Consider the following 12,538-nt stretch of genomic DNA (forward strand, 5'->3'; position numbering starts at 1 on the left):
TTTGAAAAGGTTTGAAAATGACCCAAAATCGATCAAAACCATAGGCTATAGTCCATGCTTTTTGTTCAAAAATGGCCACAAATCAACTATTTTGCATTCTTCATAAATAATGCATAGATTTTTAAAAGGTGTGAAAATGACCCAAAATCGATCAAAACCATGGGCTATAGTCCATGCTTTTTGTCCAAAAATGACCTATTATGCATTCTTCATCAATAATGCATAGATTTTAAAAGGTGTGAAAATGACCCAAACTCGATCAAAACCATGGGCTATAGTCCATGCTTTTTGCCCAAAAATGACCTATTATGCATTCTTCATCAATAATGCATATATTTTGAAAAGGTGTGAAACTGACCCAAAATCGATCAAAACCATGGGCTATAGTCCATACTTTTTGACCAAAAATGGCCACAAATCAACTATTTTTCATTCTTCATAAATAATGCATAGATTTTGAAAAGGTGTGAAAACGACCCAAAATCGATCAAAACCATGGGCTATAGTCCATGCTTTTTGCCCAAAAATGACCTATTTAGCATTCCTCATAAATAATGCACGAATTTTGAAAGGGTGTGAAAATAACCCAAAATCGATCATAACCATGGGCTATAGTCCATGCTTTTTGCCCAAAAATGGCTAAAAATCGCCTATTTTGCATTCTTCAGAAATAATGCATACTTTTTGAAAAGGTGTGAAAATGACCCAAAATCGATCAAAACCATGGGCTATAGTCCATGCTTTTTGCCCAAAAGTGGCTAAAAATGACCTATTTTGCATTCTTATATTGTCCTTTTGTTTTTCCTATAACATAAAGTTATAACAGATTTCCTTTTCTCGATGTGAGTTTCCTTCGCCGTCCCTTGGGCTTTTAAGGCAAGGTAATAGAGATATGCTTATGCTAAGATATTATTAAGTTCAGTTTAAGAGTAAATGGTTTGATCCCAGGTGTTGAAGTTTGTTGTGAAGTGTGATCGTCCGGGTGAGTGTAGTCTTGAGAAAAACTGTTGTTGGTGGTGACTGACGTTTCGACAACCTGAGCGTAAGTCATCTTCAGAGTCCAGTGAGAAAATGAGACATAGTCGATGGTATTTATACCTAAGTTCAGTTTACTGCAAATCTATTATGACATAATTCTTTTAAATTAAGGATCTATTTGAACCGCATTTAATAACTGAAGATAATAATAACTTCATAAATAAAAATATAGCATGTAAACGATTATTGTCATACATTCACTCGTTTAAGACAAACAAATATGTCGAGCGTATGATAGAATACTAACTATTTTTAGATCAAACTTTTCCAAACCCTTTGACTTGTATGTGTACAGCATTTTTTCCCTCCTTCCTGCCCCAGATACAAAACGCGTACGTACCTTCCCTATAAGCAACATACGATAAAATCTTCCCCAACCCAGCTGTATTTGTACTACTATGCAATTGAATTTAGATTTCCTGAAGAAAAACTTTTTTTCTCCTCAAAAGCTAAGGTTGGTTTCTCTTCATTGTCTTCAAAATCGTGTTTATATATGATTGTGTAAAATCGCCAATATCTCAAAAACAACGTAACACCCCTATTCTTTTTCCTTACCAGTTTTTAAATCAGATTAAAGTTATTTTGAAGAAATTGAGATTTAAAAACTCTTTCATGGATTTCTTTCAATAGTAGGCAATCGCCATCAATTAAAGTTAAATTATTTTTTTTACAAAAACTGCACAAATCTATTAATTCAACTTCATACATAAAATTTTTTTAATTACTTTTTCCCATCATTAAATTTTTATATAAATGCAATCTACATTTTGAACTCTGTTAAAAACAATGGTGAAAAAAAATAATTAACACACGAATCTGAATTAACTCTAACATGACTCCAACCTTCTTTCAATAAACTTGTTTGTTATCTTCGGTATGGAGTCTCTATACAAATCAACTTCGATTTGTAATTTCTTCATTATATTGGCTTCTTTTGATGACATAAGTGTGTGAATTGTGCCATATTGAATGTCTTGGAAACAGGGTCAAGAGTAAGTAAACAAAGAAAGCTCAAAGCTGTTTTACTTGAAATTTCATTTGGTTGAAGGTACTTGTGGTGAAATTTTCCAATAAGCGAAAAATCCGTTGACTTCAAGCTTTCCTTCAAGAGAAAATCAGATTTTCTTCATAAGAAGGTGAGAAAATTACTTTTCATATTGAAAACAATAACTGTTTTAAAAAAGCTGAAGTATTTCTATAATTTAGGGATCTCTCGTTGGCTATGAATATGACAAATAGGCCTCTTAGTTTCTCAGTGAATATGTGCATTAAAAAAGGAAAAACGGAAAAGAGAAAAAAGTTTATTAGAGTTCTTCATTCGCATAAACTCAGCATATATTCCGTTCAAATATGCAATGAAAATTCATATTTCGACATTAGAACCAAATATAATTTTAAAAAATATTTTCACTTTTTTTCTGTGAACGCCGAGACCCTCTAACATTTTGCCTTTGTACGTATTTCATTGATTTTCGAATTTCCATGCGTTAAGTCAAACAGACCAATCCGAGCGGCCATTTCTCAATGGTACGCGTCAGATCTATAGAACAAGTTGATCTATAGAACAAGCTGACCAAGTTCATAAACTAATAAGAACAGACGATTGCTATTTGAGAACTGGCCACTCAGAATGGTCGGTTGGTGTCAATGGAGAGCGCCAGTTCAACATTCAACACTTGAACGCATAGCTGAGAAACGAGAGTAAAGACAACTGAGGTAGAATACTGCCACTGCATTACGAGGTATAATCAATCCGAGAGAGGTTGTGAATACCTTTTTGAGTATTAATTTTGGTTTTGCATTCGTCCTTACGTTCGTTTCTCTTGTTCCTTCGTTTCGTTCTCTCGCTTGTTCGTCCGTTTCGTTTTCTTTGTCCGTTCGTTGTTTCAGTTGGTTTGCTTGTTCCTAGTTCTTTCCGTTTCGTTTTTTTCGTTCTCTTTTTGTTAGTTTTTTCCTTCCGTTCGTTCGTTTGTTCGTTTGTTTGTTCGTTCGTTCGTTCGTTCGTTCGTTCGTTCGTTCGTTCGTTCGTTCGTTGTTCGTTCGTTCGTTCGTGTTCGTTCGTTTGTTCGTTCTCTCGTTCGTTCGTTCGTTCGTTCGTTCGTTCGTTCGTTCGTTCGTTCGTTCGTTCGTTCGTTCGTTCGTTCGTTCGTTCGTTCGTTCGTTCCTTTGTTCGTTCGTTCATTCGTTCGTTTGTTCGTTCGTTCAATCGTTCGTTAGTTTACTTCCCTTTTTATTCGTTTCCTCTTTACTCTTTTACCATGTGAACCATTTCTTTATAGGATAATATATTCAAACGATGAAGTCTTCAAACATAACAACACCGCCTAGCATAGGAATAGCCAATGATACTGAACTCGATGTCGATGATGTTGAAGATCTTGGGAGCACGGAGAATAAAGCCCGCGAAGAAAACATGTTTAAACTGGATAAGATTAAGATAATTCTTAAGCCATTGCACTTCTCCCTAAGATGTTTTGGTCTTGCATATGATGGAGCATTTCAAGGTCTTTCTTCGAAATTTAACTCCATTGAGCCTGAAAATAACACCCCTACTGATTCCAATGATATTGAAGCAGGAAACGAGGTAGATAACAGAAGACAACCAATGCAGAGCTCGAAGTGTAACCTGGGAAAATGCTATTGTATCGCCATATCGGTAGCGATGTGTTACCAAGTGATAGTCTCATTCATGAATTTCTTTGATGCCAAGAATTTCTTAGATATAATGCAGACCTCAGTTCCCGTTGCATGGATGACGCTGTGCGCAAGTCAACAACTTGTGTTCTTCCGTGCAAGTTGTACAACAATTAAAAAGATGTCCAAATTTGGTAAATTCCTTAAAGAGTTAGTTTCGGTAAAGGCAAATGACATGTCCAGCACCGCACGTCAGATTAAAGCGATAGTACTTGTGGCCTGGCTTGCATATATCACCAACACCTTCATAGTTTCTTTCGGTCTGATTTTCTCAGCCGATGAAACGACGGGACGAAATGAATTTCGAGAGATCTTGGTTGGCAAGAGGTATGAAAATTTTCTCATCATAACCTACATATATTTGTCAATTAATTTGTTCTTGTCCGGAGTTTGGTTGTTTTCTACAGCAGCCTATGTAGCCTTGTGTGTCCTCGTTGCTAAGCGATTTGATGACGTCTTCAAGAGGACATCTGCTGCTATCTCTTTGAAAAAGAGTCTCAACTTTGCAGCACTTCGAAAAGAACACGTTCAGCTCTGTCACGTGGTCTCCGCTTTGGATGACACGTTGTCGCCCTCCTGTTTAGTCTACTATGCCATCTATATACCGATCACCTGTGTTTCATTGAACGTCTGCATCATTACCTTCGAGGAATCGTCAACAATCAAACGTGTGGCGTTCATATTCTGGATCATAAGCAATGTTATTATCCTCTTTCTAGTCTCTGTCTCTGGTGCTCTTGTTAGCCACAAGGTAAGATTTCTTACATCTGATTATTGATAAATGAATAAATGATACACGTCACAGAAGCTGAAATTTCGATAGTACAGCACAAAAGGGACAGAAAAGACGAGCATGTGACAGGAGGCGGTAACAGGACAACCGCCCCCTTACAGTAAAACGAATAAAAAAATAAAACGCTGACAAATAAGCAAAAAATGAGGACATGATACTGTTTCGTTGCTCAGTTAATTTTTCTTATCGTTTCTTTCGATGTATAGCCGGTAGCGTGTTGTACTCATTCAACTAATAGTTTATATCTCACTTGTGTTGTAGACAAACAGTTTGTCTGAAGTCATTTATGACATCAATGCTAATGATCTTGACAGAGAAAGCGAGCTAGAGGTAAAGTTATAATCTATTGACACTTGCAGCATATCTACCCAATGCAAATCAGACAAAGAATTATTTTTTTTTGGCAATACTCCAGTTTCGAGTTCTCTGTAGCTCAGGTTTAGCCTCGATTTTGAGTAGAATATTCACTATTAAAGCCGTGCATTTTTTACTTTACCGTTGGTATTTATGAATATCTGGACGCTGGTTCGAGGCTAAGCCTGAGTAAATGAGTCTGTAATCAGTTACAGCGGTAATTTGAAATACGTCATTGTTTTGCCCATTGCTCTTATAGAAATTATTGCAAGCTATTTTTCACATAGAAGCCGGTGTTTCGAATGACAAGGAACAACAAATAACTATAAATGCCTCCTCATACGTTACAGCATTAGCATATGACATGGAAAAACCTTCATAATTTTAAGAAGCTGCACTCAAACTATGATTTTTTTCCAGGTTATTCGACATCTTACCCCATGTAGAATCAATACTGTGAATATTGTCAGAAGGGTGATAGGCACTTTAAACAAAGAAATAATAATACTTTTTTAATATGTTTATCCAGCAAAATAAAATATTTACAGTCATGGACTTGTCACGTCCACATCAGGATATAGAAAAAGAAATAACACTCTAGGGAATGACACGTGGTCTGGAATTGGAAAACATTATGTCAAAGCTGAAAAGATCTATTTATTCTAGTGACTGCTGCGGTCACGAGGGGAAGTTTCATGCATGCTTGTTTTCTTACACTTTCAGATGATGCTTCTCATATCCAACTTGAATAGTAACAGTACAGGGCTGACTGTCGGGGGTTTGACCACCATAGACAAGGGGATGATTATCACTGTAAGTGATTATTTATCTTATTTATTTATTTAGCTTTAGATTTTTTTTTATTTTTTTTTTGTACAGCCATTTGTATGTTATAAAATTTGTGAAATATGAATAAAATAAATAAATGAATAAATGAATGAATGAATGAATGAATGAATGAATGAATGAATGAATGAATGAATGAATGAATGAATGAATGAATAAATAAATCACTGTACGTCAATATTAACAACACACACACATATTGCAGAGTGATTTCATCTAACCCGTGAAAGAAAAATGACTTTTAGTTAGTACCAGTTGCTTAAAAAAAAAAGAAAAAAAACAAAAGAAAACAATGGGTTTAGAGTCTACTACTAGTTAGTATGCGTACTATTTTTTCACGGGTTAAGGAAAATCACTCTTGGCCCCGTCCACACTATGCCGGATAAATTTAAATCCGAATTTTTATTTGTTTGGTTCCATTTCGAAAATTCGTTTTCGGTGAAGAATTGTTCCGGATTCGCCCGGACTAGTGTGGACGGTAGGCCTAACCGAATAAATAAAATTTCGGATTCAAATTTATCCGGCATAGTGTGGACGGGGCCCTAGACTCACCATCCACCCCATCATATGGATGTCAAGTATTTTAAAGCAGTAGTCTGAGATAACTCTATTACCGATCTTTTTGGGGGGGAGAAGGGCTAGTACAAAACGAGTTGTATTTTGCTTCAATTTTCCTGAGCTCCCCTACCCCCTCCAACCAATATATATTTTCACATATTCTCCATGTCCCTGCTTAAAAAATCATATAGTGTTCCAGCCCTCTAAATAATAACACCTTGGATATTTAAACTTTTCATTGATGGGAGGCAAAAATCCAAAATCTGGAAATGTCAAACTCTTCATGGTAAATTTTAAAAAATTGATAAAACTCAAAAATTCACTAGTCTGCTGGAAGTTTTCAAATCATCGCAATGCCTCTTTTATTATTTTTTCAGGTGTTTGGTACTGTCGTTGCATATTTTACTTTTCTTATCCAGCTCAAGTGAAAACACCTATAGAAACCTCTCTCTCTCTCTCTCTACAACATTATGATTTGATGACGTAATTCATCGGTATGTCCTACTGCTTCACCCGACTCTAGCTTAGACCAATCAGAAAGCGAGATAATTCACAATGTTGTAAAACATAGAATATCTCACGATTCACTTGTATTTCCTATTCTCCAAAGGAGGCTTCAGGCGAGAATATATACTAAGGGAAAATAAAGTGGGATATTCCATGGTGTGTCACGAGAAAGCATTGTATAACTATATTATACAGTCAATTCAAAAAACGTTGTCGTCGACCAGCTCAAGCCTACGCGACTGGACCGAAAGGAACTCTGGGTAGTAATCGTTGAAGCCGAGTTGACTCCATAATTTTATCTGACTATAGTTTACTAGTTATGCCTGGTTTACAGCACGAACCTTCGTAGGCGAGCGGGAAGTGTTGAAGGAGACGTCTTTTTAATGCCTTCATATTTTCGGAATTGTGTACTGAATCATAACTACTTTATCTTTCTTTCCCTAAACCCGAAGACATGCATTTGACGGATTGAATTGTTCCTCGCCATTATTATCTTTACTACTAGCGGGAACAATTAATTCAGAACGAATATTTAACCGCTTCAGTGAATTTTACCCATATTTCTTTCGGTCCTGTCGCGTAGGCTTGAGCCGGTCGACGACAACGTTTTTTGAATTGACTGTATACAAGTGACAACTGGGATATTCCATGGTGTGTCATGAGAAAGCATTGTATAACTATTATATACAAGTGACAAGTGGGATATCCCATGGTGCGTCACTAGAAAACATTGTATAACTATTATATACAAGTGACAAGTGGGATATTCCATGGTGTGTCACGAGAAAGTATTGTATAACTATTATATTTAAGTGGGATATTCCATAGCGTGTCATGAGAAAGCATTGTATAACTATTATATACAAGTGACAAGTGGGATATTCCATGGTGTGTCACGAGAAAGCATTGTATAACTATATTATATACAAGTGGGGTATTCCATGGTTTGTAACGAGAAAGCATGTATAATTATCTTTTCCTATACCATTGAAATAGCGCCAATACCTAGGCATTAACGTCAAGACATCGCAATACCAGATAACAAGAGAAGTTGTGAAATAGTGCTGATTATACAACATCTTTCCTTTATGCCGATTGCCTGTATTTTCAATGGTCTGTGATTTTTTTCGTACTAGTCTCTTATATTTTCCAATCTTAGCCGCTAAAATTTTCCGATACTTTTTTCCCCCACTACTTCCCCCCCCACGCCAAGGCACCAAATATTGAATATCTTGGTAATACACCGACTCAAAATATAATATTAAAACGTTGTCAGTATAAAAATAAAAAGTAACAGAATAGAAAATAGGAATTAGTTAGAAATATCTTTTTCAAATTTTGATTTTAAATCCCCCTCAGTAAATTGATGAAAATAACCGTTTCAGTATATACCAACAGGGTAATATCAAAAATGTCAGTGTATACCTACCTTCAAAATACTGAAATAATTGATGGATTACAAGCATTCCCAAGAGAGTTAAAAGACAAAAACATAATGGCCATTGTGGTGCCGTTAACAATGGATGCTAATGAGAATTCTTTTGTCAAATGACACCAACATGGCCACGATGACGTAACGTGCAATCGAAGAATTACACCAGTTTTGCTTCAAAAACAATTAATTCCGACTTGTTGTTTGTTATTTTTACATGACAACGTTCTTGCAATTAGGTGTATATTTTGCGACAATAAACACTGTTATCATTATTTAGCTTCATGTCATAACTCTTCTTTTTATTATCGTTATTTAAAGGGGCACTTGGATGAAAACACCCGATTTTTGAAAGTCCGAATAATTGAAGTATTTGAGGATAATATGACTCAATTATAATCATGGAAATCTGATCAGTGAAAATTTTAGCCTGGGAGCCACTCGCTGTTGAGATATTTTGGGCTAAAAGAGAAAAGTACAATAGGGTTGAGTAAATGACGTCATTTACTCACAATTTATATGCTGAATAAATTTGATAATTTTTTCCCGCCACTTTCGACCCTGAAGGAAACGTGTTGCTTGGCTACTATCTGAGCCATATAGATAAGTTTAAACAAGTTTCAAGTCATTTCCAATTTTTATTGATTTTCATCCAAGTGCCACTTTAATCTATGCCCCTTTTAAATATTTTTTATTGACTTATTTTAGATTAAGTTTTGGATAAGAAAAAAAATTTAATCAAAATAATGTTTGTCTTATATTTTTGAATGACACTCATGTCATTTTCTAAATTTTAATTTCATTACAGTAAATGGCTCAAGGTTCGATTAAAGGTTTTATTTTTCGAATATTTAAATTGATTATTTTTTCTGATAATACGAAGACTCAGGCCACACTTTGCCGGATAAATTTGAATCCGAAATTTTCACACTGAAACCGAAAAAAAAGTTTTCCGTCCACACATGAAAACGAATAAAATGTTTCGTGTCCACACTAGTCCGATCAGAGGCTGCAAAAACGCTTCATTGCACATCTGAGTATGTGCATCGAAGCTGAAATTAAGCCCGCGGTGAATTTTTAGCCTTCCCGCCATGTTCCCATGATAATCATGACGTCAACGTATCCGAAAAAATTCGGATACGAAATGTTCTCCGTCCACACTAATATGACTAGCCGGCGTTTTCAAATTGTTCCACTCTGGAGACCGTATTCGAAAATAATCGTTTTCGGTGAAGAATTGTTCCGGATTCGCCCGGACTAGTGTGGACGGTAGGCCAAACCGAATAAATAAAAATTCGGATTCAGATTTATCCGGCATAGTGTGTACGGGGCTTCAAAATTCGAATTCTGATTGTATTATGGTGTTCCTTATATGGAATAACTGATCCAATCAGAATTCAAGTTTTGAATCGGTTATTATTTCAAATCCTGAGTCTTCGTATTCTCAGAAAGAATAATAAGTTCAATATTCGATTAAATAAACCATTAATGGAACTTAGAGGGGGGTAAGTTTACCGTTTTGACTGAAATTAAAATTGTAAATCATCAACTTCTACATATTGTTCACATATTTATATTAAATAATTTCTTCAATACCTTATGATAAAACAAGATATTTCAGGTTCAATTTAAGAATTTCAACAAATTCATGTCTTATCAAAAAAAATTACAGGTATTTTTGTTTGGTAAAATATAATTATTAATTTTCGTGTTGTAGTACACATACGAACGCCTTGCCTTGTTGGTAACGCAGAAGGTGGGTTTTATGCTAGTCACGCAAACGTTTGATATCCAGTCGTTTGGTGCCAATGACACAGTAAGTCCTCAGTGTAGCAAGCAACATCAAGAACCACATGATTAAAACAACTTCATTAAATATTAACTTCGTTAAAAAGTAACATATCTGTTATTTTGTTGCTGCTGAGGTTCTGGTGCTATAAATACTTTAAATATTACGAATTTATAATAATTATTTTGAAGGTTTAATATTATTGTACATACATACATCATCATTATCATCATCACCATCATCATCATGCATCATCATCATGCATCATCATCATGCATCATCATCATGCATCATCATCATGTATCTTCATCATGCATCATCATCATCATGCATCATGCATCATCATCATCATCATGCATCATCATCATGCATCATCATCATGCATCATCACCATCATCATCATGCATCATCACCATCATCATCATCATCATGCATCATCACCATCATCATCATGCATCATTATCCTGCATCATCATCATTATCATGTATCATCATTATCATCAAAATATGAAAATAAATTTATAAATCGAATTTCTCACCATTTAAATTAAATTCTAACTTATTATTACGAATTTATAATTATTATTTTGAAGGTTTAATATTATTATACATACATACATCATCATTATCATCATCATCATGCATCATCATCATGCATCATCATCTTGCATCATCATCATCATCAAAATATGAAAAATGAAAATGAATTTATAAATCGAATTTCTCACCATTTAAATTAAATTCTAACTTAATTTTCAGTGCTCATTTTCTGTAACATTTGTATGTTTATATTTGCCGTCGAGCAGTAAATAGCTTATTTGTGCTACGCGTGGTTATGTGTCAAGTGTTCAAGGGCACTTAGGCCGGATGGCTTGAGCGATAATGACAATATAAATAGATTTGCTGTGTTTGACTGTGAAACCAAAAATGCCCCATGTAAAGGCTAGTAAAAGTCATTTCCTTTTAATTGCTATTTTTTAGAATTTTTTAGTCAGTTATTAAGCTCTCAAGCGTTGTTCATCTCTCACGATTTGGTTCGCATGGCGACTTTTTTCCCTTTTGTCAACACCTTTTAGTATCATTCATGCACAATGTTACCGAGATGCATTTATTCTGCCTTCAGGATTTTTTGCAAATTCCAAACCGGAAACTCTTTGCCTCTTGGCGAATTTTAACCCATTATTAGTGATAAACCTGGAAGACAATAAACCCAATCAAAGATCTAGAAGACGCCTAACTTGACTATGTCTTTTATAAAGGGGTGGCAAGGCAGCCACAAAGGTGAAAAAAGAGAGAAAATTTCCCATTAACAAAATGTAATCTCTTGTCATAAAAACGTTTTACATTGTCCTTCATCATGGCTGCCACTGTCGCTCCTCTATATGAGGCATTCTTATAATCATGGGAACAGGATATAATTTTGAAAGGATCAATCAAAATATACCTGCGTGTCATTTCGTAGCAGATCTTCGAAAAATATTTAAAAATTTATTTAGATTTTTAATCGTGTTTCCATATACTATTAGTCAAGTCATTAAACCCGTGAAACAGATATTAGACTAATACACATTGGTAGATCTCAATACCATTATTTTCTTTTGTATCTATTTGACTATTACACGTTGACTAGTAATTTTTATTTCACGGGTTAAATGCCTTCATTCTATCATTATAATTACTATAATGATATTTAAAACTAATTTCCCTAGTTATTATATTGTTACTGTAATAGATTTAAATATTTAGATTAGCATAACCGTGTTTGCATTTACCATTTATCACTATTATCATAATGATCATAATAACTAATATCACAAATTGTTATAATCATTACTATAAAAAAAAAAAAAAGGGAACACGATGTATCATTAGTATTTTCATGTTCTATTAGTATCAGAGTGCATACCGTATATCTGTGAAAAAGTTAACTTAAAAAATTGTACAAATTAGTGCAAAGTTTTGTAGGTCTACGGTCTACTGAGGGACTGGTCATAAAGTATAGGGGGTGGGGCAAAATCAGGGGTTGGGTCACATAATTTTGAACTCCTTCAAAAGGGTGGGATGTTGATAAAATTTGACAACTAAAAAGGGTGGGCCATTACAAAATAGAGTAGTACTGTATAATTGTCATCATCAGAATTTCTCAAGGAAATTTGCAGTTGCAGTGGATCTGGTTAGGAAGTATGTAAAACAGCTATAGTACCTTCGAATAAAAAAAATTAAAAGGGCAAATGAAAAGAAAAAAATAAGAAAGCAGAGAAACTTAAAGCATACGAAGACTATGACTGGAAAGACATACAAGAAAGCTGAATGCTTAAGAAGCAGAGGGTTGCAGTCTTTGACCTCTTTTTAAAAAAGCACAACTTGCTCAAGCGCAAAATGTACAAAAGTGAGAAAGTCCAAGTAATAAATGCTTGGCTGTCTATGCAGTTTTTAAATACTACGACAGAGGAAGAGCATGAAGATGGTACTTCACGCGAGGACACTGAAGATGATGATAATTCATGTGAGGACACTAATGAGGATA

General features: G+C 34.8%; 1 protein-coding gene across 1 annotated transcript; it reads left to right on the forward strand.

Annotated features, from left to right (window-relative positions):
- The first annotated feature begins 2,085 nt into the window (after window positions 1–2,085).
- Window positions 2,086–8,698, forward strand: LOC116308271 (uncharacterized). The gene is made up of 5 exons (XM_031718664.2): window positions 2,086–2,174; window positions 3,318–4,483; window positions 4,787–4,855; window positions 5,603–5,692; window positions 6,661–8,698. Exons 2-5 carry the CDS (start codon window positions 3,335–3,337, stop codon window positions 6,709–6,711), a joined length of 1,359 nt encoding a protein of 452 aa, XP_031574524.1. The 5' UTR covers window positions 2,086–2,174; window positions 3,318–3,334; the 3' UTR covers window positions 6,712–8,698.
- Window positions 8,699–12,538: the final 3,840 nt, after the last annotated feature.

The sequence above is a fragment of the Actinia tenebrosa genome, unplaced genomic scaffold (assembly GCF_029948245.1).
Source record: "Actinia tenebrosa isolate PJP-AT-01 unplaced genomic scaffold, QUT_ActTen_1.0 PGA_scaffold7__59_contigs__length_16204524, whole genome shotgun sequence".
Classification (NCBI taxonomy): domain Eukaryota; kingdom Metazoa; phylum Cnidaria; class Anthozoa; order Actiniaria; family Actiniidae; genus Actinia; species Actinia tenebrosa.